The sequence below is a fragment of the Delphinapterus leucas genome, chromosome 4, assembly GCF_059928025.1.
Source record: "Delphinapterus leucas isolate spDelLeu-1000000601 "Yukka" chromosome 4, BTC_Dleu_Yukka2, whole genome shotgun sequence".
Lineage (NCBI taxonomy): Eukaryota > Metazoa > Chordata > Mammalia > Artiodactyla > Monodontidae > Delphinapterus > Delphinapterus leucas.
Window position 1 is genome coordinate 84,370,255 of NC_143132.1, and position 26,079 is coordinate 84,396,333.

A 26,079-nucleotide genomic window follows, 5' to 3' on the forward strand; every position below is an offset into this window, starting at 1 on the left:
TTCTTATCTATCACTTTGTCTCTCACTGAATTCTTTCTGTGATGAGACATCAAGAACCCGAGCTTCATTAAGTCCTGAGGCCAGTCTTCTGAGTTCTGCGGGAACTAAGGCCCGCACCCAGGTGGAGGATGGAATGATGATGTTGACCCACATGACTTCAATCAACTAAAGCTTGGACTCTATCAATCGTGGCCCCAATTCTATGCTGAATTCTCCTCTGCTCAAGCCCCTTCATGAATATGCATGTACCCTTAACTTAAAACTTCCCCAAGTTTGCTGTTTGGGGGAGACACTATTTTAGGAAAGATCCCCAGTGTTCTCCTTACTTGCTGCAAGTAATAAATCTTTCCTTTTCCCGGAAAAAAAAAAAATTAAGTACAATTTTTAAAATAATAGAAGTCTACTAATGAGGAGAACAGAAACCTTTTTATTTTGCAGGGGGAAGAACTCCAATTAATTTTGATTAATTGGGGTTCAAAGTTCATGTTTCCTATCATCAAAATCAATTGCACATGTCCATCTGTTAATGCTGATCTGTAATGAGATTTTACATTTTATTGCAAAAGAGCCATCTGTAATGAGATTTTGTATTTCATTTTTGATTATGTCTTTTCAAACAGGCAGTATATTAAAGCATATTATCACTGAATAATAAACACAATGCTCTGCCACCTAATTTGATAATAATCAACACTCCACTATGCTTTAAGAGTGTGATATTAAAAATCCATTTTTCTTTTCATGTTTGGACATGATGGTTAAATACTGATAATAAAAATATACTAAAATGTCATATGGCAAAATGTGTGGCACGGAAAACATTAACAAGTTATAATTGTGTCGCTGTGATTTGTAGTAATATCAAGCAGCAATGAGAAATGAGAAAGGTGCTTTATAAGGTCTGTCCCAATTACTCAACTGTGCTGTTACAGTGCAAAAGCCTTCACTGATGATGTGTAAATGAACAAATGTGGCTCTATTCCAATAAAAATTTATTTACAGACACCAAACTTTTAATTTCATGTAATTTTCACACCATGAAATATTACTCTTCTTTGACTTCTTTTTCATCCATTAAAAAATGTAAAAATTATTTTGAGCTCATGGGCTGTAAAAAAGGCAGTGGGCCATATTTGGGCCCATGGGCCATAGCTTGCTGGCCCCTGAACTCCATGATACAGATAATTATATTCTTACCTTCTGGCAAGCTGCCTCAACTTTTCAGCACATTCACTGTCTGACGTCTGGTTTATAAGTTCAAGGATGTTCATGGTTCTGTGAAAATGTCCACATGACAAACTCACACTAACAGCTGTTTCATGTTTATCTCCAGTAAGTACCCATACTTTGATACCAGCCATTCTCAATGCTTCAATAGTTTCTCGAACTTTATCTTGTAGTCTGAAAATAAAAGAAACAAAATTAGTAGTAGAGAACATTTTTTTGACTGTATTTAAAGTATGAACCACAAAGTAAAGTAAGGTAATTCCGAACTCATTAACCTAGGGATGTTATAGTATAGTAATATAATTGAATTTTTTTTCTATTAGGGAAAAAATAGGAATAACCAAATTAGTGACCACCTGGCTAATATAAAATCTACAACTGTGTGCTAACACATGTTTGTCACAATGGGAATTCCAGAGTTGTGAGGCATTTTAGGTGACAGATACTAAATGATCACTTGGGTCAATACTGCCTTAATGAGAACATTTGTGCATTCTCACAATTGTAAAGTTTCCTTCCCTTCATTTTGGTTACTGATAATACTACTATAAATGTATTTGGTTTTTTGAAGCTCACAGGGTATTGATATGTTGGAGCAGTATGTAAACTTAAATGTAAAATCTACAACTTCATACTTTAAGAGTGTATCTTCAAAGCTGATTTTTATAGAACCAACTAACTATATAGTCTTCATAAACTCATTTTCTTAGAAAGTCTTAAATTTCAAATTAGAAGATTTTCTCCTTTTTCGGCAAGAAAATCTCTTACCTCATTAGTTCAAAATTCAGACTGTGGACAATAATGGTCTACATATAACCTCAGGGAGTCTCATAAATCTCATGAGGACAACTGAAAAGTAAATGAAACCCTAGATTTTAAAAAATGCAAGCACCTTTAGATCTAGGGGGTAGAGAAAAACATAACAATAGGCTTAATTTGTAGAATTCAATTTAATTCAACTGTGAAACACACATGGAGAGAGATGCTGGGAACAAAGGCAAAGAATAAGTAGACCTCAAGGAATTCACAGGCTAACAGAGGAGAAAGTCTTCAACAAATAATATACTGCCTACAAAACTACTACAACAGAACTACCTACAAAACATGGAGGCTTTCCAAACAAGAGAATTTTTAATACTATTAGGGGTTAGGAAAGGTCTTCCTGGAGTGGGGGTGATATATGAACTATGGTTTATGAATAGGTATTCACAGATGGATAAGGGAAGAATGATCCAGGCAGAAAGCACAGCCTTGCCAACGAAAAAAGGCACAAAATAGAACACTTTTAACTATAGTTGTCGTTCAGAGAACTAGACAGTTTGGTACTGTTGAAATGTAAAGTGGAAGGGGGCAGTGGTAAACGGTGAGGCTGGAGAATTAAGCAGGAGCTTAAAATCTTTGTATGGAACACTGAGGAATAGTCTAAAAACTCCAGACTACAGGCAAAACTATACATGGCTGGATTCTTTCAACTATTTCAGATAGCTGGCTATAACAAAAATTATATATATGGACTGGGAAAAATTAAGGCTTTAATTCTCTATTTTGATTTTAAATATATTAAGTATAAAATGTTAAAAAATAGAATTTGTCATAAATTAGAAACACTTGGCTAGAAAAATTCTTATGAGAGAAAAATGATATTGCCTATTTGTCTGATACTTACTTGTCTTCTACTGCTGTAGCTCCCAGTAATATCAGGTCTTTCTCTATGAACTGGAAGACATCTGCCAATTTCTCTTCCCGTTGCTGCAAGGCAGTCCTGGCTTCAAATAAATGTCTATCTATTTCCTCATACTCTTTAGGTGTAAACTCTCTATAGGCCATACACAGAGTTCTTAGCCCTTTCTAAAATAGGAAAATTAAAGACAAAAATTGAACAAAGATAACTAATGGGGAATTAAGAAGTCATTGAAATAAACTGAGGACCCCATTACCAAAATTCAACTATAAATAATTTAAAAAGTACTATCATCTAGTGATAGGAAATAAATAAACTGTCACAAAACCCTAGTTACCTGAGTTATGGGACACATATTATCATAGCTCTTGCAATTTTTGATGAGTTCTTAAACAGTTGCTCAAAAAAATTAAGGTCACTGAATTGTAGAACATTATAGAGCCTAGACAGGATCATAAAGACGATCTACCTGTGATTTTAAATATGTTTTACCAGGAAAGCCAAAAAGTTCTATAATGGTACCTTTAGGATTGTCAAGAGAGAGGCAGCCCCAGGTTCTTCTCTCCTGTTTTAACCACTACAACTCCACTTTTATCTATTTATTTTTTTTAGACAATTTTTTTTAAAGTCTTTATCGAATTTGTTATAATACAGCTTCTGTTTTATGTGTTTTTTTTGGTTTTTTGGCCGCAAGGCATGTGGGATCTTCCCTAGCAGGGATTGAACCTGCATTGGAAGGTGAAGTCTTAACCACTGGACTGGCAGGGAAGTCCCCACTTTTATCTACTTTAAAAGAACTTTTTTTAAGCAAAGGGGACTATAATTTCCTGAGGGTTCATGATATGACAAATTCACATTTCAAATAAAGAAGCCTGTAAAGTGGTCATTATCAACCAACCAATACTTTCTAGAGCCACTGAATGAATGATTTTAAATTGTATCATTATACCTTCACTGGTGAATTGGAATTTCACAAAACTTAGGAATATATATTTGATTATCTGATTCTACCAGGTATAAACTTTTCTTATGGTGTTAATATTTGAAAGTTGGTATCTAAATCTGAAAGCTTACAAAAGTTCTTTTTCTTGCAACACATTTTCCTCAGAAAAACCCAAAATAAATGTTCTAATAGTAGGACTCAGAAAGGGAAGGTTTTAAAATACTATATGACACTACTTAGCAGATTTCTAAATGTTGTCATTCCTTGATTTACAAATGACCTACACCTATAAACACCTGCTTCTCTTAAATAACAGTTAAGAGACTATGAGAGTTACTAAATTAATTAATTCCACAACAAACATTTATTGAGTGCCAACTACGTGCCAGCATTTTTCTGGATTAAAATGACAGAAAAGTAGAATAGGACTTCCCTGATGGTGCAGTGGTTAAGAATCTGCCTGCCAATGCAGAGGACACGGCTTCGATCCCTGATACAGGAAGATCCCTCATCTTCCTAGGATGTTGCTTGCCATGGAGCAACTAAGCCCGTGCACCACAACTACTGACCTCACACTCCGCAACTACTGAGACCACATGTTGCAACTACTGAAGCCTGCATGCCTAGAGCCGGTGCTCCGCAACAAGAGAAGCCACTGCAACGAGAAGCCCATGCACCGCAATGAAGAGTAGCGCCCCCCGCTCGCCACAACTAGAGAAAGCCCACAGGCAGCAACGAGGACCCACCGCAGTCCCCGCCCCCCCCCCCAAAAAAAGTAGAACAATGCCTTTGTTCTTAGGGATATTACAGCATGGTAGATGAACTAGACCATAAACAAATAGAAAGTAATGGGAGAAAAGAGACCATAAGTAAGTAAAGGAGGCAGGTGGGCAGCATTTATAGAAATGCAGAAATGAGAGATCATGAGGCTCTAAGACTGAGACGGAGCTGCTTAATAAGTTTCCTCTTCACATGAATTGTGGCACTTTGTTTTTGTAAGATTTTCCTATTCTTTTATTAAGAGGGACATAATTCACGCACCATAATTCACTTTAAAAAGTACAATTCAGTGGTCTTTAGTGTACTCACAAAGTCGTGCAACTGTTATTACTATCTAATTCCAGAACATGTGTGTCACCCCCAAAAGGAATTCCATATTCATTAGCAGACACTTCCCTTTCCCCCCTTTCTCCAGCTCCTGGCAACCACTAATATGCTTTCTGGCTCTATGAATCTGTCTTTTCTGGGTATTTCATATAAATGGAACATGTGGCCTTTTGTGACTGGCTTCTTTCACTTAGCAATCTTTTCAAAGTTCATTCATGATGTAGCATATATCAGTGTTTCATTCCTTTTAATGGCCAAATAACATTTTGTTATATGGATATGACACATATCATATATGGATATGACACAGCAGTTGATGGACATTTGGGTGTTTCCATTTTTTTGGCTATTAGGAATAAAGCTGCTAAGTACAAGTTTCTGTGTAGATGTATGTTTTCAATTCTCTTGGATGTATACCTAGGAGTGAAATTAACAAGTATATAGTAACTCTATATTACTCTATGTTCTATGAGGAATTGTAAAACTATTTTTGGAAGTGGCCATATCATTTATATTCCCATCGGCAATGTATCAGGGTTCCAGTTTCTACACATACTTGGGATTTTTGTACGTCTCTTTTTTTTTTGGTGGGGGGTCATGCTGCACAGCATGCAGGATCTTAATCCCCCGACCAGGGATAGAACCCATGCCCCCTGCAATGGAAGCACGGAGTCTTAACCACTGGACTGCCAGGGAAGTCCCTCCCTTTTTAATATAGCAATCTGAGTGGTCCTTGTAGCCATAAGTACTCTGGCTGTACTAGGTGCAAAGAGAAGACATATTTTAGCAGGTTAAAAAAGGTCAAATTTTAACCAACGAATGAGGAGCCAACATATAATGTAACACAACTGCATAATTTCTATAATTTTTGATAAAATACTAACGCAAAAATGAAACCCCAAATCTTTCATATATATATTTTTTTAGCGGTTTTTAAATCAGAGAAATTTGCACTCACCAAAGCAAATTCATCTACATGAATTCTTGTTTTTTCTATTTCTCCACCTATACATTCCGGGAGAACTGATGATTCGGCTCCTTTAACAAATAAAAGTTTCTCACCTAAAAAGAAAAATGAGTTATCAAGTTCTTAGTATTACATAACTAAAAATTCATGAACATTTAAATTGGTTACCTGAAGGTGCCTGAACAATTACACTCATTCTTCTACGATCTGAATCAAATTCCAGAATATGAAGCAGTTTGTACCTAAGGAAGAAAAAATAAGAAAGACAAAATCTGTACTTTTTTGAATAATATTAAGTGAATATTTGGAAAGAATCCCTATAAAAGATAAAATGGTTAATTTAGAACAAGAAATTAATCTCAGTTACATTTTTCAAGATGATGGATTATGAGTCATTAATAACACAAGACAGAAAAAGAAGGAACTGACATTTATTAAGTACTTACCAAATGCCACGTACTTTACATACCTTATACCATTTAATACCCATGAGAACCAAAGGAGGTAGGTCTTATCTCATTTTACAGGTGAGGACTACTAAACTCAGAAAGATACACTCATTTGCCTTAAGTCAAATAAGCATGTGAATGGCACAGCAAAGAATGGAATACATATCTGCCCAGCTTCATGTTTTTCCTCACTAAAAAAGGTGACTGATTCTCAACTCTTTTTTCTGCCTAAACACACCTGAGAAATACGAACACTCACATTAGTAACAGAGGCTCATTACAGCAGTGATTCTGAACCTACGACAGGGCATGTGTGTGCAGTCGGGGGACACAAAGGCCTCTCTAGGGAGCTGTAAAAGAATTTGTGTGGATGGGTCAGATGTGGATTGAAAAGTCTTCTAGATGAATTTATACAATGATGTACATATGGAATGTTTTGGCACATCTCAAAGAAAAACACTGAGTAGAATGGTTTATAAGTTGATAAAATGAGCTAGACAGGCTCCCAGATAAAAGTAGCCAAAGACTGGGCACTATTTAGTTCAGAAAAGCATAGTCTGGAAAAGCACAAGTGGAGCTGAGATATGATCAGAAATGATAAAACCACAAAAGATATGAATGTGATAAGAATGGACTAATTTATCAAACAGAGGAAATACTGGAAATAATACAACAGTTCCTTAATGTTTGAAAGATAAAAATCATAGGAAAGATAAGGAAGTTTTTATTTAGTGAGTAGAAATTTACAAAACTCATTATCCTAAGAATGTGTAAAAATAAACACATAAGTAAATTCAAGAACCATTAAGCTAAAATACAGATGAAAGTTTCAGAGTATTATACTGTTACTACCATGATGAGATACAATGTAATACTGACATCATTCTAGAGCAGGTGTCAGTAAACTTTTCCTGTGAGGGCCCAGACAGTAAATACTTTAGGCTTTGAAGACCATATATGATCTCTGCTGCATATTTTTTTGCTTTGGAAAACACTTTAAAAATGTAATTTAGTTTGCAGGCTGTAGGCCAGATCTGGTTTCTGGGTCATAGTTTACCAATTCCTGTTCTATAGTAAACACTTAATATATAGAAAATTACAATATAGAAAAAAATTACCGTTCCAGTTTTCCAAGCGTTTTAACTTCCATAGTTTCTCCAGAATGGCCAATAAATACAATGCCGAATCTAGGGAATAAAAGGAGAAAGAAATATAAGGTTTAAAGGATGATATTTTATAATTCACAATATAACTAACTTGAATAAAATCATTTAAAATATAAGTTTAAGATGTATTTTAAAGTTATTTCCTTTGAGTATAGGATTATTTTTAAGAACTTGAAGGATGAGAGTAGATCCAAAACAATACATACACAAGTATTTCCCACAAATTATATTGTTCATATTTCACAGTAACCAGACTTTTAAAGAGATCGCTTCAAAATATGACTTAATGTAAGCCTGACAACAAAATTAATGACATTTCAAATTCTCATTTAAAATACTTTTATGTGTAAATATACATAAAATACCTTTATGTGTAAAAAAAGTGTAAAAATAAAATAAAATACCTTTATGTTTCTGAATTTTGTCTGAGAATTTAAAATTATGTTCTTGTATTTTCACATTTTCATTTAAAAGGTATGTTTCTGAAGATTTGAAAATTAAACTTAAACTACCTTGCAGCAGCTTCCACGAGAGCCTTTTCATCTGGTGAAGATGCATAGTACTCCAACTGGGAGGGTGCAAAGTTGGTTTGCCAGGGACCATCACCAATTCCATCAGTCTGAACACTGCTAATCTGCACAGTGTGACAGAGACTGACTGCTTTAAAGAAGAGATCATGTTCTTTAATCTGTAGAAACATAATTAATATTCATAATAAAATATACCAATACCAAATAACATGTAGGAACATGTAGGAAACCAGAAACAAAATTCTAAAAAATGCCAATAAATACAGCTCATAATTTGATAAACTAAGATGTAGAACAAGAGTGCTACAATTCTGAATTGCATAAATAATAGTTGGTTGCTTCTGAATCCCAAGAGTAAAACGTCACATTTGCTTCAACATCTGAGTATATTTTTAGGAGGCATAAACAAATTGCAAGTAAAGGTGAAACTCTTTGTGGAAGAACTGAGATCTCAAAAACTCTATTAAGCTCTATTCCTTAGCAAAGTCTTCTTTATTTCAAGGCAGAAAGGGCTTTCTTTAACTTAGTCCCATTTAAATACCCAGAGAACTAAAGTAGATACATCTATATACATATATATGTATATATATATATATATATATATATACATATATATATATATATATTTTTTTTTTTTGGCGGTACGCGGACCTCTCACTGTTGTGGCCTCTCCCGTTGCGGAGCATAGGCTCCAGACGCGCAGGCTCAGCGGCCATGGCTCACGGGCCCAGCCGCTCTGCGGCATGTGGGATCTTCCCGGACCGGGGCACAAACCCACATCCCCTGCATCAGCAGGCGGACTCTCAATCACTGCGCCATCAGGGAAGCCCTATATATATTTTTTTAGTGGAACATTTTATTTATTTATTTTTAATAGGTCCTTATTGGAGTATAATTGCTTCACAATACTGTGTTACTTTCTGTTGCACAACAAAGCGAATCAGCCATACGTGTACACGTCCCCATATCCCCTTCCTCTTGAGCCTCCCTCCCTAAAGTAGATGCATATTAAGTGACAAACTGGCTTATGACTATAAATTTTAAGTGCTGAATCAAAGGATAAACATTTCAAATGTATATTCCTTGCCCCACTAACACTTAAACTTTTTCTCCTACAACCCACCAACTAACAAAGAATTACTATTTCAAATGAAACTCCTATTTATTAACTTAAAAATTGCTTACTAGTTCAGTTTCATTTTCAGGACTGGTTCTAAAAGAGGAACTGGTTGCAAGATGGGATAAGTTGTTAAGATGGGATAAACTACTAAGATAAGATAAGTTTCCATCTGAAGAGTCTGGTGTTGGTCCTTCAGATACAAGTCTACCATTGATTTCTTGGTATTTTATACCATTAATTGAACATTCCCGAAACTGCATCTCGTTTTCAGTCAGTGTACCAGTTTTGTCTGTAAACACATACTCGACCTAGAAATAGAAAACAAAAGAAAACAAACCTTTATGTTCAGGGCATTATGTTAAACAAAAAAACTGTACTCTGGCTGCTGAAGTTGTTTACCTATTAACATTGATATACTCATGTTAAGAGTCTTATTTATAATCTGAACACAAGCAAATAATTAAAGATGCCACAGAAACAAAACAGGGTAATACAAAATATTTAAAATCTATATACTCTTTGAAGTCTGTGGCATCTTTAGGTTCATGTTCATCTATAGAGTTGACTGATAATTTCTGCTGAACAAGCAGGAGAAATACGAACTGCAGTTATTCTCTCTGGGCAAACTGAGGAAAAGTCAATACTGATATTTGGGGATACCCCCCAAAAACAGCTGGGCTGCCAGGCTTTTCTAGGGAAAACTTTTGGACTTGTAAAGAAAACCAAAGATTAGCATTCATTTGAGGATATCCCCTTACATGAAAAGGCAAAGAGAGTCTAAAACAAATGACAGGCATTTCCACGATAACACTGTCTTGAAAACACAAGAACTTATTACAATGAGACTGATATATAAGGGAACAATTTGAGCATAATATGAACTTTGCGTTTGATTATGAACAGTTTCATCTGTGAGAAACACTAGGTGAACACAGAAAACTGCATCCAGCATACATGAAATATACAAACCTCAAACAGCTAGCAGCTACTTCAGGTCACCATGTGTGTTATGAGCCATAACCATTCACACTTGGTATCATACTTTCCTTCTGTTTTCAGATAACCTTCCTTCCAATACTTCACAATAACACACAAATTGCAATACTTCTGATGGCCACTTTCACAAGCAAACTTCAGGTCATTTTCAAGATAAAGTGCCATATTTATTGTAGTATTTATGTATTTCTTAATAATTTAGCAAGTCCTGTTGTCATTAGGTTCTTATCTTTTTTTTTTGTTTTTTGCGGTAAGCGGGCCTCTCACCGCTGTGGCCTCTCCTGTTACGGAACACAGGCTCCAGACGCGCAGGCTCAGCGGCCATGGCTCACGGGCCCAGCCGCTCTGCAGCATGTGGGATCCTCCCGGACCGGGGCATGAACCCGCGCCCCTGCATCGGCAGGCAGACCCCTAACCACTGTGCCACCAGGGAAGCCCTTATTTTTTTATTTTAAATGTGTTACTGACAAAGTTTTTGTTGTATCCCAATTCCATTTTCCCATAAGCCCTGTGTGTCTTTTTTTGTTTTTTTTTCTTGCGGTACGCGGGCCTCTCACCGTTGTGGCCTCTCCCGTTGCGGCCTCTCCCGTTGCGAAGCACAGGCTTACGTACGGGCAGGCTCAGCAGCCATGGCTCACGGGCCCAGCCACTCTGCGGCATGTGGGATCTTCCCGGACCGGGGCACGAACCCGTGTCCCCTGCATCAGCAGGCGGACTCTAAACCACTGCGCCACCAGGGAAGCCCAGCCCTGTGGTTTTTACTAAGTAATTTTGCATAGCACAGTGATTTTAGGAATGCATATGTCACGTTACAGCGGGACTGATGTACTGAGAAAGGAACTAGAAAAAAACTGAGAAAAATGCAACTAGCAGAAGGCTTTAAAGAAACTGTCATTAATATCCTCAAAGAGGTGAAAGAACAGATTATATTCAAGAAACAAGAATAAGATGTAATTAAAAGATGACCATTTTGGGAATTCCCTGGCTGTGCAGTGGTTAGGACTCTGCGTTTCCACTGTGGGGACATGGGTTCGATCCCTGGTAGGGGAACTGAGATCCCGCAAGCTGTGTGGCCAAAAAAAAAAAAAAAAAGACCATTCAGATATACTAGGATATTAGAAATTAAAAACATTACAATACAAATAAAAGAAATCAAAAGATAGGTGGAATCAGAGGGCAGACGGCAGAAGCAAGAAGAACTACAATCCTGCAGCCTGTGGAAAAAAACCACATTCACAGAAAGACAGACAAGATGAAAAGGCAGAGGGCTATATACCAGATGAAGGAACAAGATAAAATCCCAGAAAAACAACTAAATGAAGTGCAGATAGGCAACCTTCCAAAAAAAAATTTCAGAATAATGATAGTGAAGATGATCCAGGACCTTAGAAAAAGAATGGAGGCAAAGATCAAAAAGATGCAAGAAATGTTTAACAAAGACCTAGAAGAATTAAAGAACAAACAAACAGAGATGAACAATACAATAGCTGACAATGAAAACTACACTAGAAGGAATCAATAGCAGAATAACTGAGGCAGAAGAACGGATAAGTGACCTGGAAGACAAAATGGTGGAATTCACTGCTGCGGAACAGAACTAAATAAAAAAGAATGAAAAGAAATGAAGACAGCCTAAGAGACCTCTGGGACAACATTAAACGCAACAACATTCGCATCATAGGGGTCCCAGAAGGAAAAGAGATAGAGAAAGGACCAGATAAAATATTTGAAGAGATTATAGTCGAAAACTTCCCTAACATGGGAAAGGAAATAGCCACCCGAGTCCAGGAAGCGCAGCGAGTCCCATACAGGATAAACCCAAGGAGAAACATGCCGAGACACATAGTAATCAAATTGGCAAAAATTAAGTACAAAGAAAAATTATTGAAAGCAGCTAGGGAAAAATGACAAATAACATACAAGGGAACTCCCATAAGGTTAACAGCTGATTTCTCAGCAGAAACTCTACAAGCCAGAAGGGAGTGGCATGATCTGCTTCAAATGATGAAAGGGAAGAAGCTACAGCCAAGATTACTCTACCCAGCAAGGATCTCATTCAGATTCGATGGAGAAATCAAAAGCTTTACAAATAAGCAAAAGCTAAGACAATTCAGCACCACCAAACCAGCTCTACAACAAATGCTAAAGGAACTTCTCTAAGCGGGAAACAAAAGAGAAGAAAAGGACCTACAAAAACAAACCCAAAACAATTCAGAAAATGGTCAGAGGAACATACATATCGATAATTACCTTAAACGTGAATGGATTCAATGCTCCAACCAAAAGACACAGGCTTGCTGAATGGATACAAAAATAAGACCCGTATATATGCCTGTCTACAAGAGACGCACTTCAGACCTAGGGACACATACAGACTGAAAGTGAGGGGATGTAAAAAGATATTCCATGCAAATGGAAACCAAAAGAAAGCTGGTATAGCAATACTCATATCAGATAAAATAGACTTTAAAATAATGTTACAAGAGACAAGGAAGGACACTACATAATGATCAAGGTAACGATCCAAGAAGAAGATATAACATTATAAATATATATGCACCCAACATAGGAGCACCTCAATACATAAGGCAATTGCTAACAGCTATAAAAGAGAAAATCGACAGCAACACAATAATAGTGGGGGGCTTTAACACCTCACTTACACCAATGGGCAGATGATCCAAAATGAAAATAAATAAGGAAACAGAAGCTTTAAATGACACAAAAGACCAGATAGCATTAATTGATATTTATAGGACATTCCATCCAAAAACAGCAGATTACACTTTCTTCTCAAGTGCGCACGAACATTCTCCAGGATACATCACATATCGGGTCACAAATCAAGCCTCAGTAAATTTAAGAAAATTGAAGTCATATCAAGCATCTTTTCTGACCACAACACTATGAGATTAGAAATGAATTAAAGGGGAAAAAACCGTAAAAAACACAAACACATTGAGGCTAAACAATACGTTACTAAATAACCAAGAGATCACTGAAGAAATCAAAGAGGAAATCAAAAAATACCTAGAGACAAATGACAATGAAAACACGACAATCCAAAACCTATGGGATGCAGCAAAAGCAGTTCTAAGAAGGAAGTTTATAGCTATACAAGCCAACCTCAAGAAACAAGAAAAATCTCAAGTAAACAATCTAACCTTACACTCAAAGGAACTAGAGAAAGAAGAACAAACAAAACCCAGAGTTAGCAGAAGGAAAGAAATCATAAAAATCAGAGCAGAAATAAATGAAATAGAAACAAAGAAAACAACAGTAAAGATCCAATAAAACTAAAAGCTGGTTCTTTGAGATGATAAACAAAATTGATAAACCATTAACCAGACTCATCAAGAAAAAGAGGGAGAGGACTCAAATCAATAAAATTAGAAATGAAAAAGGAGAAGTTACAACAGACACCGCAGAAATACAAAGCATCCTAAGAGACTACTACAAGCAACTCTATGCCAATAAAATGGACAACCTGGAAGAAATGGACAAATTCTTAGAAAGGTATAACCTTCCAAGACTGAACCAGGAAGAAATAGAAAATATGAACAGACCAATCACAAGTAATGAAATTGAAACTGTGATTAAAAATCTTCCAACATGGGCTTCCCTGATGGCACAGTGGTTGAGAGTCCACCTGCTGATGCAGGGGATAAGGGTTCGTGCCCCGGTCCGGGAAGATCCCATGCCACAGAGCAGCTGGGACCGTGAGCTATGGCCGCTGAGCCTGTGCGTTCGGAGCCTGTGCTCTGCAATGGGAGAGGCCACAACAGTGAGAGGCCCATGTACCGAAAAAAAATAAAAAAAAATCTTCCAACAAACCAAAGTCCAGGACCAGACGGCTTCACAGGTGAATTCTATCAAACGTTTAGAGAAGAGTTAACATCCATCCTTCTCATACTTTTCCAAAAAACTGCAGAGGAAGGAGCACTCCCAAACTCATTCTACGAGGCCACCATCACCCCGATACGAAAACCAGACAAAGATACCACAAAAAAAGAAAATTACAGACCAATATCACTGATGAATATAGATGCAAAAATCCTCAACAAAATACCAGCAAACAGAATCCAACAACACATTAAAAGGATCATACACCACAATCATGTGGGATTTATCCCAGGGATGCAAGGATCCTTCAATATACGCAAATCAATCAATGGGATACACCATATAAACAAACTGAAGAACAAAAACCATATGATCATCTCAGTAGATGCAGAAAAAGCTTTTGACAAAATTCAACACCCATTTATGATAAAAACTCTCCCGAAAGTGGGCATAGAGGGAACCTACCTCAACATAATAAAGGTCATATATGACAAACCCACAGCAAACATCATTCTCAATGGTGAAAAACCGAAAGCATTTCCTCTAAGATCAAGAACGAGACAAGGATGTCCACTCTCACCACTATTATTCAACATAGTTTTGGAAGTCCTAACCATGGCAATCAGAGAAGAAAAAGAAATAAAAGGAATACAAATTGGAAAAGAAGAAGTAAACTGTCACTGTCTGCAGATGACATGATACTATAAATACAGAATCCTAAAAATGCCACCAGAAAAATACTAGAGCTCATCAATAAATTTGGTAAAGTTGCAGGATAGAAATTAATGCACAGAAATCTCTTGCATTCGTATACACTAATGATGAAAAATCTGAAAGAGAAATTATGGAAACACCCCCATTTACCACTGCAACAAAAAGAATAAAATACCTAGGAATTAACCTACCTAGGGAGGCAAAAGACCTGTATACAGAAAACTATAAGACACTGATGAAAGAAATTAAAGATGATACCAACAGATGGAGAGATACAGCATGTTCTTGGACTGGAAGAATCAATAGTGAAAATGACTATACTACCCAAAGCAATCTACAGATTCAATGCAATCCCTATCAAATTACCAATGGCACTTTTTACGGAACTACAACAAATCATCTTAAAATTTGTATAGAGACACAAAAGACCCCAAATAGCCAAAGCAGTCTTGAGGGGAAAAAACGGAGCTGGAGGAATCAGACTCCCTGACCTCAGACTATACTACAAAGCTACAGCAATCAAGACAATATGTACTGGCACAAAAACAGAAATACAGATCAATGGAACACGATAGAAAGCCCAGAGATAAACCCACGCAACTATGGTCAACTAATCTATGACAAAGGAGGCAAAGATATACGATGGAGAAAAGACAGTCTCTTCAGTAAGGGGTGCTGGGAAAACTGGACAGCTACATGTCAAAGAATGAAATTAGAACATTTCCTAACACCATACACAAAAATAAACTCAAAATGGATTCGAGATGTAAATGTAAGACCTGACACTATAAAACTCTTAGAGGAAGACATAGGAAGAACGCTCTTTGACATAAATCACAGCAAGATCTTTTTTGATCCACCTCCTAGAGTAATGGAAATAAAAACAAAAATAAACAAATGGGACCTAATGAAACTTCAAAGCTTTTGCACAGCAAAGGAAACCATAAATACGAAAAGACAACCCTCAGAATGGGAGAAAATATTTGCAAACAAATCAACAGACAAAGGATTAATCCCCAAAATATATAAACAGCTCATGCAGCTCAATATTAAAGAAACAAACAACCCAATCCCAAAATGGGCAGAAGACCTAAATAGACATTTCTCCAAAGAAGACACGCAGATGGCCAAGAAGCACATGAAAAGCTGCTCAACATCACTAATTATTAGAGAAATGCAAATCAAAACTTCAATGAGGTATCACCTCACACCAGTCAGAATGGGCATCATCAGAAAATCTACAAACAACAAATGCTGGAGAGGGTGTGGAGAAAAGGGAACCCTCTTGCACTGTTGGTGGGAATGTAAATTGATACAGCCACTATGGAGAACAGTATGGAGGTTCCTTAAAAAAGTAAAAATAGATTTACCATATGATCCAGCAATCCCACTACTGGGTATATACCCAGAGAAAACCATAATTCAAAAAGACACATGCACCCCAATGTTCACTGCAGCACTATTTACAATAGCCAGGTCATGGAAGCAACCTAAATGCCCATCGACAGATGAATGAATAAAGAAGATGTGGTACATATATACAATGGAATATTACTGAGCCATAAGAAGGAACGAAATTGAGTCATTTGTTGAGACGTGGACGGATCTAGAGAGTGTCATACAGAGTGAAGTAAGTCAGAAAGAGAAAAACAAAGATCATATATTAATGCATGTATGTGGAACCTAGAAAAATGGTACAGATGAGCCAGTTTGCAGGGCAGAAGTTGAGACACAGATGTAGAGAACAGACATATGGACACCAAGTGAGGAAAACCGCCATGGGGGATGGTGGGGATGGTGTTGTGCTGAATTGGGCGATTGGGATTGACATGTATACACTGATGTGTATAAAATTGATGACTAATAAGAACCTGCAGTATAAAAAACAATGCAAAAAAAAAAGATAGGTGGAAAGATAAAGTTCATGAATTCTCCCAGAAATATTATACAGAGAAATTAAAATTGAAAGTCAAAGAAATCAGAGAGTCAAGATAAATGATCTGACATCCAAAATAATAAATTTCAAAAGAAAATCCCATAAAACATAAAAAGACACTTTACCAAAGAAATAATATAAGAAACATTCCTAGAACTGAAGGACTTGTGTTTCCAGGCAAAAAGGGCTCACAGAGTTTATTGCCCAATGAAAGAAAAGAAAAAGACTCACACCAAGGTATATCATCAGAAAATTTCAGATTCATTGAATAAAGGGAAGATCCTAAAACACTAAACACTTCCAGAGATAAAACAACAGATCACACATAAAGAACTGAGAATCAGAATGGCATTGGATTTCTCAAAAAAACACTGGAAGCTAGAAATAAATGAAGAAATGCTTTTGAAATTTTGAGGAAAAATAATTTCCAACCTGGGATGTGTTACCCAGATAAATTATTTTTTTTAAAGATTTATTATTTATTTATTTTATTAATATATATATTTTTTTGGCTGTGTTGGGTCTTATCTGCAGCACATGGGATCCTCGTTGAGGCACGCGGGATCTTTCATTACGGTGCGCGGGCTCCTCGTTGGAGTGCACGGGCTCCTCGCTGGAGTGTGCGAGCTCAGTAGTTGCTGCACGTGGGATCTTAGTTGCCCTGCGGCATGTGGGATCTTAGTTCCCTGACCAGGGATCAAAGCCACGTCCCCTGCACTGCAAGGCAGATCCCTTACCACTGGACCGCCAGTGAAGTCCCTACCCAGCTAAATTACTAATCAAATGTAAGAAGGGAATAAAGATATTTTCAGACGTGCGAAGTTTCAAAGTATTTCCCTGTTATGCATCCTTTTTCAAGAAGTTATTAGGAGATGTGTTCCACCAAAATAAGAGAATAATCAACAGGTGGGAAGACATGGGATCCAGAAGACAGGAAATCCAAAACGGGTGGGAGACAAAGGAAGTTCTAGGGTGATGGAAAAGCAAGTCCACGGTGACAGCAGAGAAGCAGGCCTAGAAAGAAGTCCAAATTGAAGCAGAAAAATAAAAGGCTTCAAAACAGAAAGTGAGTGAGATAACAAGAGAAAGGAAATCCTAGATTACCTAGTGTGTTTGAATACGTGGAGAGATGGTTCATATACTTGTCAGAGATTTGTTTGTGGTAAATGAAAATTAAGCAAATAAAAAACAGAGCAATTAACTCCAGCAAAACCAAAATACATAAGAAAGAAAAATGTAAGTATAGTATTACAGGCAAAGAGAACAAGGAATTAGTAAATAATACCAAAACAGTCCTAATAATGTAAATGAATATTTATTAAATCCCAAATTGTGATTTAACAATACTGGGGTGTCATGGGGAGGCAAAGTTGGTATATGTCTGGGTATGCGTGTGGAAGGAGTAGTGTAGTATTATATGTTTAGATTCCATAGTAAATAATGTCTCAAATTTAAAAATAAAGAAAGAATACTATATAGAAATACAGTGCTAAGTAATGAAAAAAACAGCTTAAGATTTCAAAATGGGAAACAAGAAATTAGGTGTGGAGCAAAGAAAGTGGGGCTGTTTTTTGGTATAAGCCTTGTAATATTTAGTTTCATTAGTCTTTGTACACTTATTATTTTGATAAAAATAACAAATTAGAAAAAGAAACGGATCATTTTTACCTGTCCAAGTTCTTCATTCAGATCAGAAGTATTGACTTGAGCTTTCTGATCTGATTCTTCATGATAGAGATCAAGATCCCAGCCAATAAAAAATGATCCAAGAAATTTCTGCATTTCAACTGTCACATATAATGAAATTGGAATGATGAAATTGTAGAGTACCAAAAAAGCAAGGAAGTCTGAAATAAATTTCAGAATCTAGGGGAAAAAAATGATTGCTTGATAAGACAAAAATATGAAGGAAATTATCGGATAGTTTCATATCTCAACAGACCATCAACTATATTCTGAAGCAGAAAAGTCTCATGAAATGAAATTCATTTACTGAACTGTCTTTTTAATAGATTTCCTTTGGTTATTTTATTGCTCATTAGAATCTTGAACAAATTAAAAGAAGAAAGGTTAGAACCAAATCACTTAATTTGCTACTTTTTAGAAGCTACCAGAAAAGCCTGGTGTGACTGAAATTACTTACGACAAAATTATAATTAGAACCTCTGTAGCATACTTACCATTCTATTTCTACACATCAAAATCACAGATAACTAAAAACTGACGGTAATTTTAAAAATGTAAAATAATTGCTAGGCGAGAACTGCTAGAAATTAAAACTCTCAATTACAGATTACACAGGAATAGCCTACTTCAATGGCATAGCAGTTCCACATTTTAAAATGTGTTCTGTAAAAGATAAAATACCTAATTGTAAATGATACTGAAAATATGTTCCTGTGATTATCTGCTTTTTGGTCTCTTGACATTCAAACTTATCTTCCAATATTTGCACTTTAATCTAAAGTGAAATTTGGAGAACAATTTACCAAAACTGCACGTTAACTTCTCCTGGTAGTCCATATTTACTCAGTTTAAAACTTTTTATGACATAATTCGTATTTACTTCATACCACCAATATATTGACAGTAAGACTCCTTGAATTATTCTGATAGAATTGAAAATTCTATTTACATACAGTAAGTAGAATAAAATTTTCAATTTGTATTACTGAAGTGGAATGCCAATACAGATGACTTAAATGTCTGTGATCTCTTTTAATTATTCAAGTCATGCCATAGGGAATATAACTGCTTATGCTGTAAAATGTAAAAAGCATACCAGTACAAACATGCTGGCTACTCTTCACGTGCAATAACCTTCTGTCACCCTTCAATAGTGATAGTTTTAGGGATGACAGTGGTCACTCCTATCAGAAGTCACTACCAAAGCATTAAAAGAACTAAAATTTCCAAAGAGTAAAATTTTCTTTGTAACAGAGTCAAGAACACCATGAAGTACCTTACTACTATTTCTTTGATGTTCTGTTTTTTGGTTATACCAAGGTTCATCCCATTTTTCTTCAGCTTGCCAAGTATATTTCAAGATAGTACTGATGATGGCTTCAGAAATAAGGATTATTAGATAAATTATCAAAAATGTATTCATTGACCTGAAATGAAGAAAGAGAATATAAAATGTATCAATTATATGTTATTATACTCATTTGTTTGGAAATTAACATTGGTATTAAATAAGATACTAAATATCAGTATATAAGATATGTAGCTATTTAAAGGACACAGTCTTTGTTTTTAAGAAATGACCATTCAATTCAATCCATTTACTAGAAATAAAAGAACAGATACATAAGATTACAAGCATATTTACTATAGTTAACTACTGTTCAAAATGCTTACAGTGGGCTTCTCTTGTGGTGCAGTGGTTAAGAATCCACCTGCCAACACAGGGACATGGGCTTGAGCCCTGGTCCAGGAAGATCCCACATGCTGCGGAGCAACTAAGCCCATGTGTGCCACAACTACTGAGCCTGCACTCTAGAGCCCACGAGCCACAACTACTGAGCCCGTGTGCCACAATTACTGAAGCCTGTGCGCCTAGAACCCATGCTCCGCAACAAGAGAAGCCACTGCAATGAGAAGCCTTCGCACAGCAATGAAGAGTAGCCCCCGCTCGCCACAACTAGAGAAAGCCTGCACACAGCAACGAAGACCCAATGCAGCCAAAAATAAATAAATAAATAATTTAAAAAAAAAAAAAAAAAAGAAGAGCACATTTCTGCATTAGCGTGTCCCAGGAAGAAGAGAGACATGAGAGGCAACGCTGAGTCATCCCAGCTCCTCCCGGCAGAGCTCAGCTGACCCTCAGCCAATCCACTCATCTGTGACAATGAATGGAAGTGAATGAGCTGTATGACAGTTTATGATGCAGCAACTTGGTGGCAGTAGCTCACTGGTACACCCTCTATGTTGGTACTTCCCCTCAGCCAATAAACCTGCCTAAGTCTCCCATTAGGCAGGGAGACTCCCAAAAGTCTTTTCTTTGGGGGGAAAAAAAATTGAAATCTTGCCATCTGTGACAACATGGATGAATCTAGAGGTTATTATGCTAAGTCAGACAGAAAAAGACAAATACCCTATGATCTCACTTATATGTGGAATCTAGAAAAACAAAACAGGGGCTTCCCTGGTGGTCCAGTGGTTAAGACTCTGCTTTCCAATGCAGGGGGTGTGGGTTCGATCCCTGGTCAGGGAGCTAAGAACACACACACAGTCCCTGGTTGGGACGCTAAGATCCCACATGCCTTAAAAAATCCAAAAACATAAAACAGAAGCAACATTGTAACGAATTCAATAAAGACTTTCAAAAATGGTCCGCATCAAAAAAATAAATAAATAAAAATTTTAAAAATTAAAAAACAAAACAAAATGAAAACAGACTCATAGATACAAATAGGTGGTTGCTTGCTGGTATTGGGGGGATGGGTAAAATAGGTGAAAGGGGTTAAGAGGTATAAACCTTGGGTTATAAAATAAGTAAGCCATGAGAATGTAATATATAGCATAAAGAATATGGTCAATATTATTGCAATAACTTTGTATGGGGCCAGACAATTACTAGACTTACTGTGGTCAACATTTCATAATGTATGCAAATGTCAAATCACTATGTACTACACCTGAAACTAACATAATATTTTACGTCAACTATATTTCAATAAATTAAAATTAAATAAAAATGAGAAACCATCCCTATCTTCAAGGATACCGTCGTTTGTTGACTTGAAATATATATTTTTATATACATATTTTATACATATAGAATAATATACATAGCAATAGTCATACTGGGACTTCCATGGTGGCTCAGTGGTTAAGACTCTGCGCTCCCAATGCAGGGGGCCTGGGGTTTGATCCCTGGTCAGGGAACTAGATCCCACATGCATGCCACAACTAAGAGTTCACATGTTGCAACTAAGAGCCCTCAAGCGACAACTAAGGACCTGCCTGCTTCAACTAAGACCCAGTGCAAGAAAATAAATTAATTTTTAAAAAGTCCTATTTATGTGTAAATAAATGAAAATAGTTTTCTTACTTTTCTACTGCAGATCGTTTCTGTGATTTGCTCTTGTAATTTAATGCCATCTTAGTTTCCATTCCAGTATACACAGCAACACCTGCAAAACAAAACAGTCTTAAGATAAACCTCTACCATGTTTCACAAAAGAAAGGTACTCACTAGCACGAAAGAAAATCTAAGAAACTGTATCATCTGAGAGTTGTCAGAATTTGGCTTTCCTTTAAGTCTTTCTGGAGTTTTTTTTAAAAGGCTTTCCAAGTGCAATTTTGGGAAATTCCAGTCATTCAACCGGTTGAATGAGGAAGGCATGTGGGTTCTGTTCCTGAATTATAACTGGGATATCTGAATGAAAGAGGTATTATTTGAGTTGGAATTGATGGAGGAAAGAATTCGGAAAGATAAAGAAGGCAGGGAAGGCCATTATAGACAGAGCAAACAGTGTTAACAAAGAGAAATAGAAAAGCTCTTTCTGTTAGGCTGTAACAATGGATTGGCGTCAGTTTGAAAGACCTTGAATGCCAGAATCTGGAGTCTAGACATAATCTCATAAGCACTGGAAAGATAATATGGAATGTCAGAGTAAATGAAATAAACACAAGGAAAGTGCTATTTTAAAAATATGTGCGTACGTGAATGACTGAGATGAGAATGACAGTAATAAGGGGACTAAAACTGGGGTAAGACCAGTCTTATTAAAAAACTCTGGAGTTAGAGCTTGGTTTGAAGCAAGCTAGCTCTGCCACTTATTAGTTCTGTGACCTTGAGTAAGTTATCTAATCTTTCTGAGTCTCAATTTCCCCATCTTTAAATGGGAAAAATACCTAATAAAACTGGTATGAGAGTTGTGTGACAGATTAGCAAAATGCCTAGAAACGGAAAGACGATCAATAACTGGAATTTTCACTATTGGAATTATCCTTCCAAGGCAGGGATTACAACTCAAATGATAAAGGGCACCAAAATTATAGAAATGTGAGAAATGAGACGAAATGGTACAACACAGAGAGGTGATGCTGAGGAAAACAATAGCAGACCCATTTAAAGGCATTCAAATACACGTTTCCTAAATTTTAAGAGTGTGAAAGGTGTTACTGCTAGAGAGGTATTAAAATACAGCATTACACGAGAGGGCCTAAAAGCCCTGGAGGTTTTCTCTGGCTTCTGCCATTAAAACTTTACTATGGTCCCCTTTTTAAAATTGTGGTAAAATACACATAACATACAGTTTGCCTTTTTAATACAATTCAGTGGCACTTAGTTACATTCACAATGCTGTGCAACCATCCTATCCAAGTTGAGAATATTTCATCACCCGCCCCCCCGCCAAAAAAACCCTGTACCCATTAAACAATCATTCCCAATTCCCCTCCACTCCCCAGATGCTGGGAACCACTGATCTACTTTCTGTCTCTATGAATCTGCCTGTTTTGGGTATTTTAAGTATAAATGAAATCATACAATATGTGGCCTTTTGTGTTTGACTTCGTTCACTCAGCATAATGTTTTCAAAGTTTATATATGTTGTAGCATGTATCAGTACTTCATTTCTTATGGATGAATAATATTTCATTACTTGGATATCCTACACTTTGTTTATCCATTCATTAGTTGGTAGACATTTGGGCAGTTTCTACCCTTTGGCTATTGTGAACAGTGCTGCTATGAACATTCTCATACAAGCCTTTGTTTGAGCACCTGTCTTCTTCAATTCTTTAGGGTATATAGCTAGAAGCAGAATTGCTGAGTGATACAGTAATTCTATGTTTAACTTATTGAGGAATTGCCAAACTATTTTCCACAGCAGCTGCAACATTCTACACTCCCACCAGCAATGTATGAGGGTTCCAGTCTCTCCACATTTTTGCCATACTAGTTATATTCCTTTTTTAAAAATATATGGAATTCTTTATCAGAGAGCCTAATACTGAGAGATAAGATACAGTACAGTTAACAGGAAAGAAGAGGCTGAAGAAGAAGAGCTCAAAAGCTGTAAATATTCAGTGAATAACACAAGCTGGCCAGAATATGACAGGCCATTCCTGAAAGGCGAGGAGCCAGTTGACAGCTACAGGTTATCACTGACTTCACAATTTACCTAGAGTTGACTCAGAGCATAATGAATTAGTTTAGCTCGACAATGCAAGAGCACTATTTATTCATCCTTTTGATCCAGTCAGTGTATGTTCCAACAGTATCTGTTATATAGTCACAGATCAATAAGAATTCATTGAATGAATAAATGGATGAACAAATGAGTCAGCAGTTTTAACAATCCAATCTAAGAATAATCATAATGGAATTTTATACAAGTGGTTTACTGCACCAAGGTGTCAGAGTATATAGTTCTCAACACCATTAACAGAAGTGCCAGAATTATCTTAGCATGGAGTATTCACGAAGAAAATATAAGAGCAAGGTTCTATATTACTCAAAAATAGTAATTAACAAAAAATATAACACAAAATTATATTAATACAATCTTTGAAAGAAAATTATCATAGACAATACATTATCTAACCAAAAGACCACAAATACTGTGCTTTTAAAAATACTTCATATAAAGCATCAAAACGAATCTATAATTTAAAATTTCAATATATACAAACCAAAAATTTCTTTTGTGTTTTTTAATCTGGCTCCGCGAAGCAAGAGACTCTCTGGCCCCAGAGGTCTAGGGAAAAAATAACCAAAATCATTGAATATATTAAAATTTCAATTAAATTTTAAAATGGCATCTTTAGCAGACAGAAGGTACTTCAGCTATACTTATAACAATGCTTTCATATAAAACCAAAATCTCTGCTACTGTAAAGCTGTCGAGGTCAATCATGCTGCTAGTTACCATAACAACAAATATCTGCCTTAGCATTTCAGTCATTTTAAGATCAATGGCTCAGAAATAAGACTATGCCTGTAGATAAAATCACAAAGCCACTTGTTTCCGAAGTTTAAACATAAAACTCAACAAAACCAAAAATTAAGCAATGATTTTAAAATGTTTTACAGAAGATAAAATTTTGAGCAAAATCAATTAACATTTTTCAAAGGGAAAATACAGAATTAAAATGCAGTGTAAACAGGTTGTGTGAAGAATAAAATGCAAAATAAACATAAATTGTAGTATGATTTGTATATAACTGCATGAGTTCTGCACAATTAAAATTATACTAGGTTATAGAAGATAACATAGTAAGTGAGTTAGTACTTTTTCTAGGCAAGATCAACACTACAACTTGACTACTTGCATTGCATACTTCTTGGAGCACAGGTCTTCTTGCTGTTTGAATTTCTCTCCATAAAGGAGATATAAAACGAGAAGAAATAACTAGAAAGGAAAATTGTATTTTCTTAGTGATAGCAAATGATAAGACTCTGGTATGGATAAGTAAAAAAGCCTTGATTTTGTTGATATTCCTTATCATAAGGCTTTTCTGAAATATACATACACAGTTATCCAAATCAAACAGAATCTGAACCAATTCTAAAGAGGTCTGCAAACCTAAACACTTTAAAAAAATAATCCAATGAACACAGTGGAGGGGGGGCCAGGTGTTTGGGCTATGGTTAACAAGTATGGTTTTATTATATAGTCGTATCTGGAGCACCCTGAATGGATATTCCAAAATCAATTATTCAGGAGCCATATTATAGCTCTTTTCTACTTGGTTTTGGTTCCAGCAATGAATAGAAAAACTTTGAGCTCATGTTGGCATATAAAATTGGGATATAATGATAGAAAGCTTCAAATTAAAAGATAATTCATCAGTTCACTCTGGTTGCTTTAGCAAAGAACATGGCTCTCTTTTTTTTTAAAACCATTCTACCTGCTAAGGTAACATAATTGATCTTTTCCTTTACCAGCCACAATATCTTAATGCAATCCATACCACGTATCCACACATGCATCCCAATATGTCACTGTAGAAATCAAAATAAAACCCAGTCACTGTTATTCAGCAGGGGTCCTACACTTAAAAAGACCTTGTTACAGTTTATTGAACGTGCTCCTGTGTTGACTTTTATTAAAAGTGTGAATCCATGCTGATGCATATTTTTGGTAGCTTGTCTTGAGGATTTCATTTTTAAAAATTCTCAACTCTTTGTCAGTGACTTATTTCACGCAGTCAGTATAAACTGAACGTCTCCAGAAAAGAGGTGGAGTGCTAAGTTAACTAGAAGTTCAAGGGCTGATTCCAAGGTTTTTTCTAAATTCAGCTTTGTGGTCATGAGTAACAATGTAATCTCACCCTATCAGAAAATCTTTGAAATGACCCAAAGCCTTTCATGTAGGTACCAGAAATTAACCTGAATATTGAGGGAAAACAAATCAAAACCAACCAACCAAATAACCAATCAGAA

General features: G+C 36.2%; 1 protein-coding gene across 6 annotated transcripts in view; it reads right to left on the reverse strand.

The window, feature by feature from the left end:
• ATP11B (ATPase phospholipid transporting 11B (putative)) overlaps positions 1-26,079 on the reverse strand; it is a 149,315-nt gene that overhangs the window by 76,911 nt on the left and 46,325 nt on the right. For all 6 annotated transcript variants that reach the window (XR_016393062.1, XR_016393061.1, XM_089910787.1 and 3 more), the window contains 11 exons: positions 24,327-24,391; positions 21,736-21,817; positions 19,642-19,792; positions 18,348-18,545; positions 9,256-9,498; positions 8,053-8,228; positions 7,493-7,561; positions 6,094-6,167; positions 5,917-6,020; positions 2,894-3,075; positions 1,198-1,401 (listed from right to left, as the gene is read on the reverse strand). Coding sequence is in view for 4 of the 6 variants with exons in the window: in XM_089910787.1 (XP_089766913.1) it covers positions 1,198-1,401; positions 2,894-3,075; positions 5,917-6,020; positions 6,094-6,167; positions 7,493-7,561; positions 8,053-8,228; positions 9,256-9,498; positions 18,348-18,545; positions 19,642-19,792; positions 21,736-21,817; positions 24,327-24,391 (1,548 nt within the window). In the remaining 2 variants the exon portion in view is untranslated. The remainder of the gene's footprint in view (positions 1-1,197; positions 1,402-2,893; positions 3,076-5,916; positions 6,021-6,093; positions 6,168-7,492; positions 7,562-8,052; positions 8,229-9,255; positions 9,499-18,347; positions 18,546-19,641; positions 19,793-21,735; positions 21,818-24,326; positions 24,392-26,079) is intronic.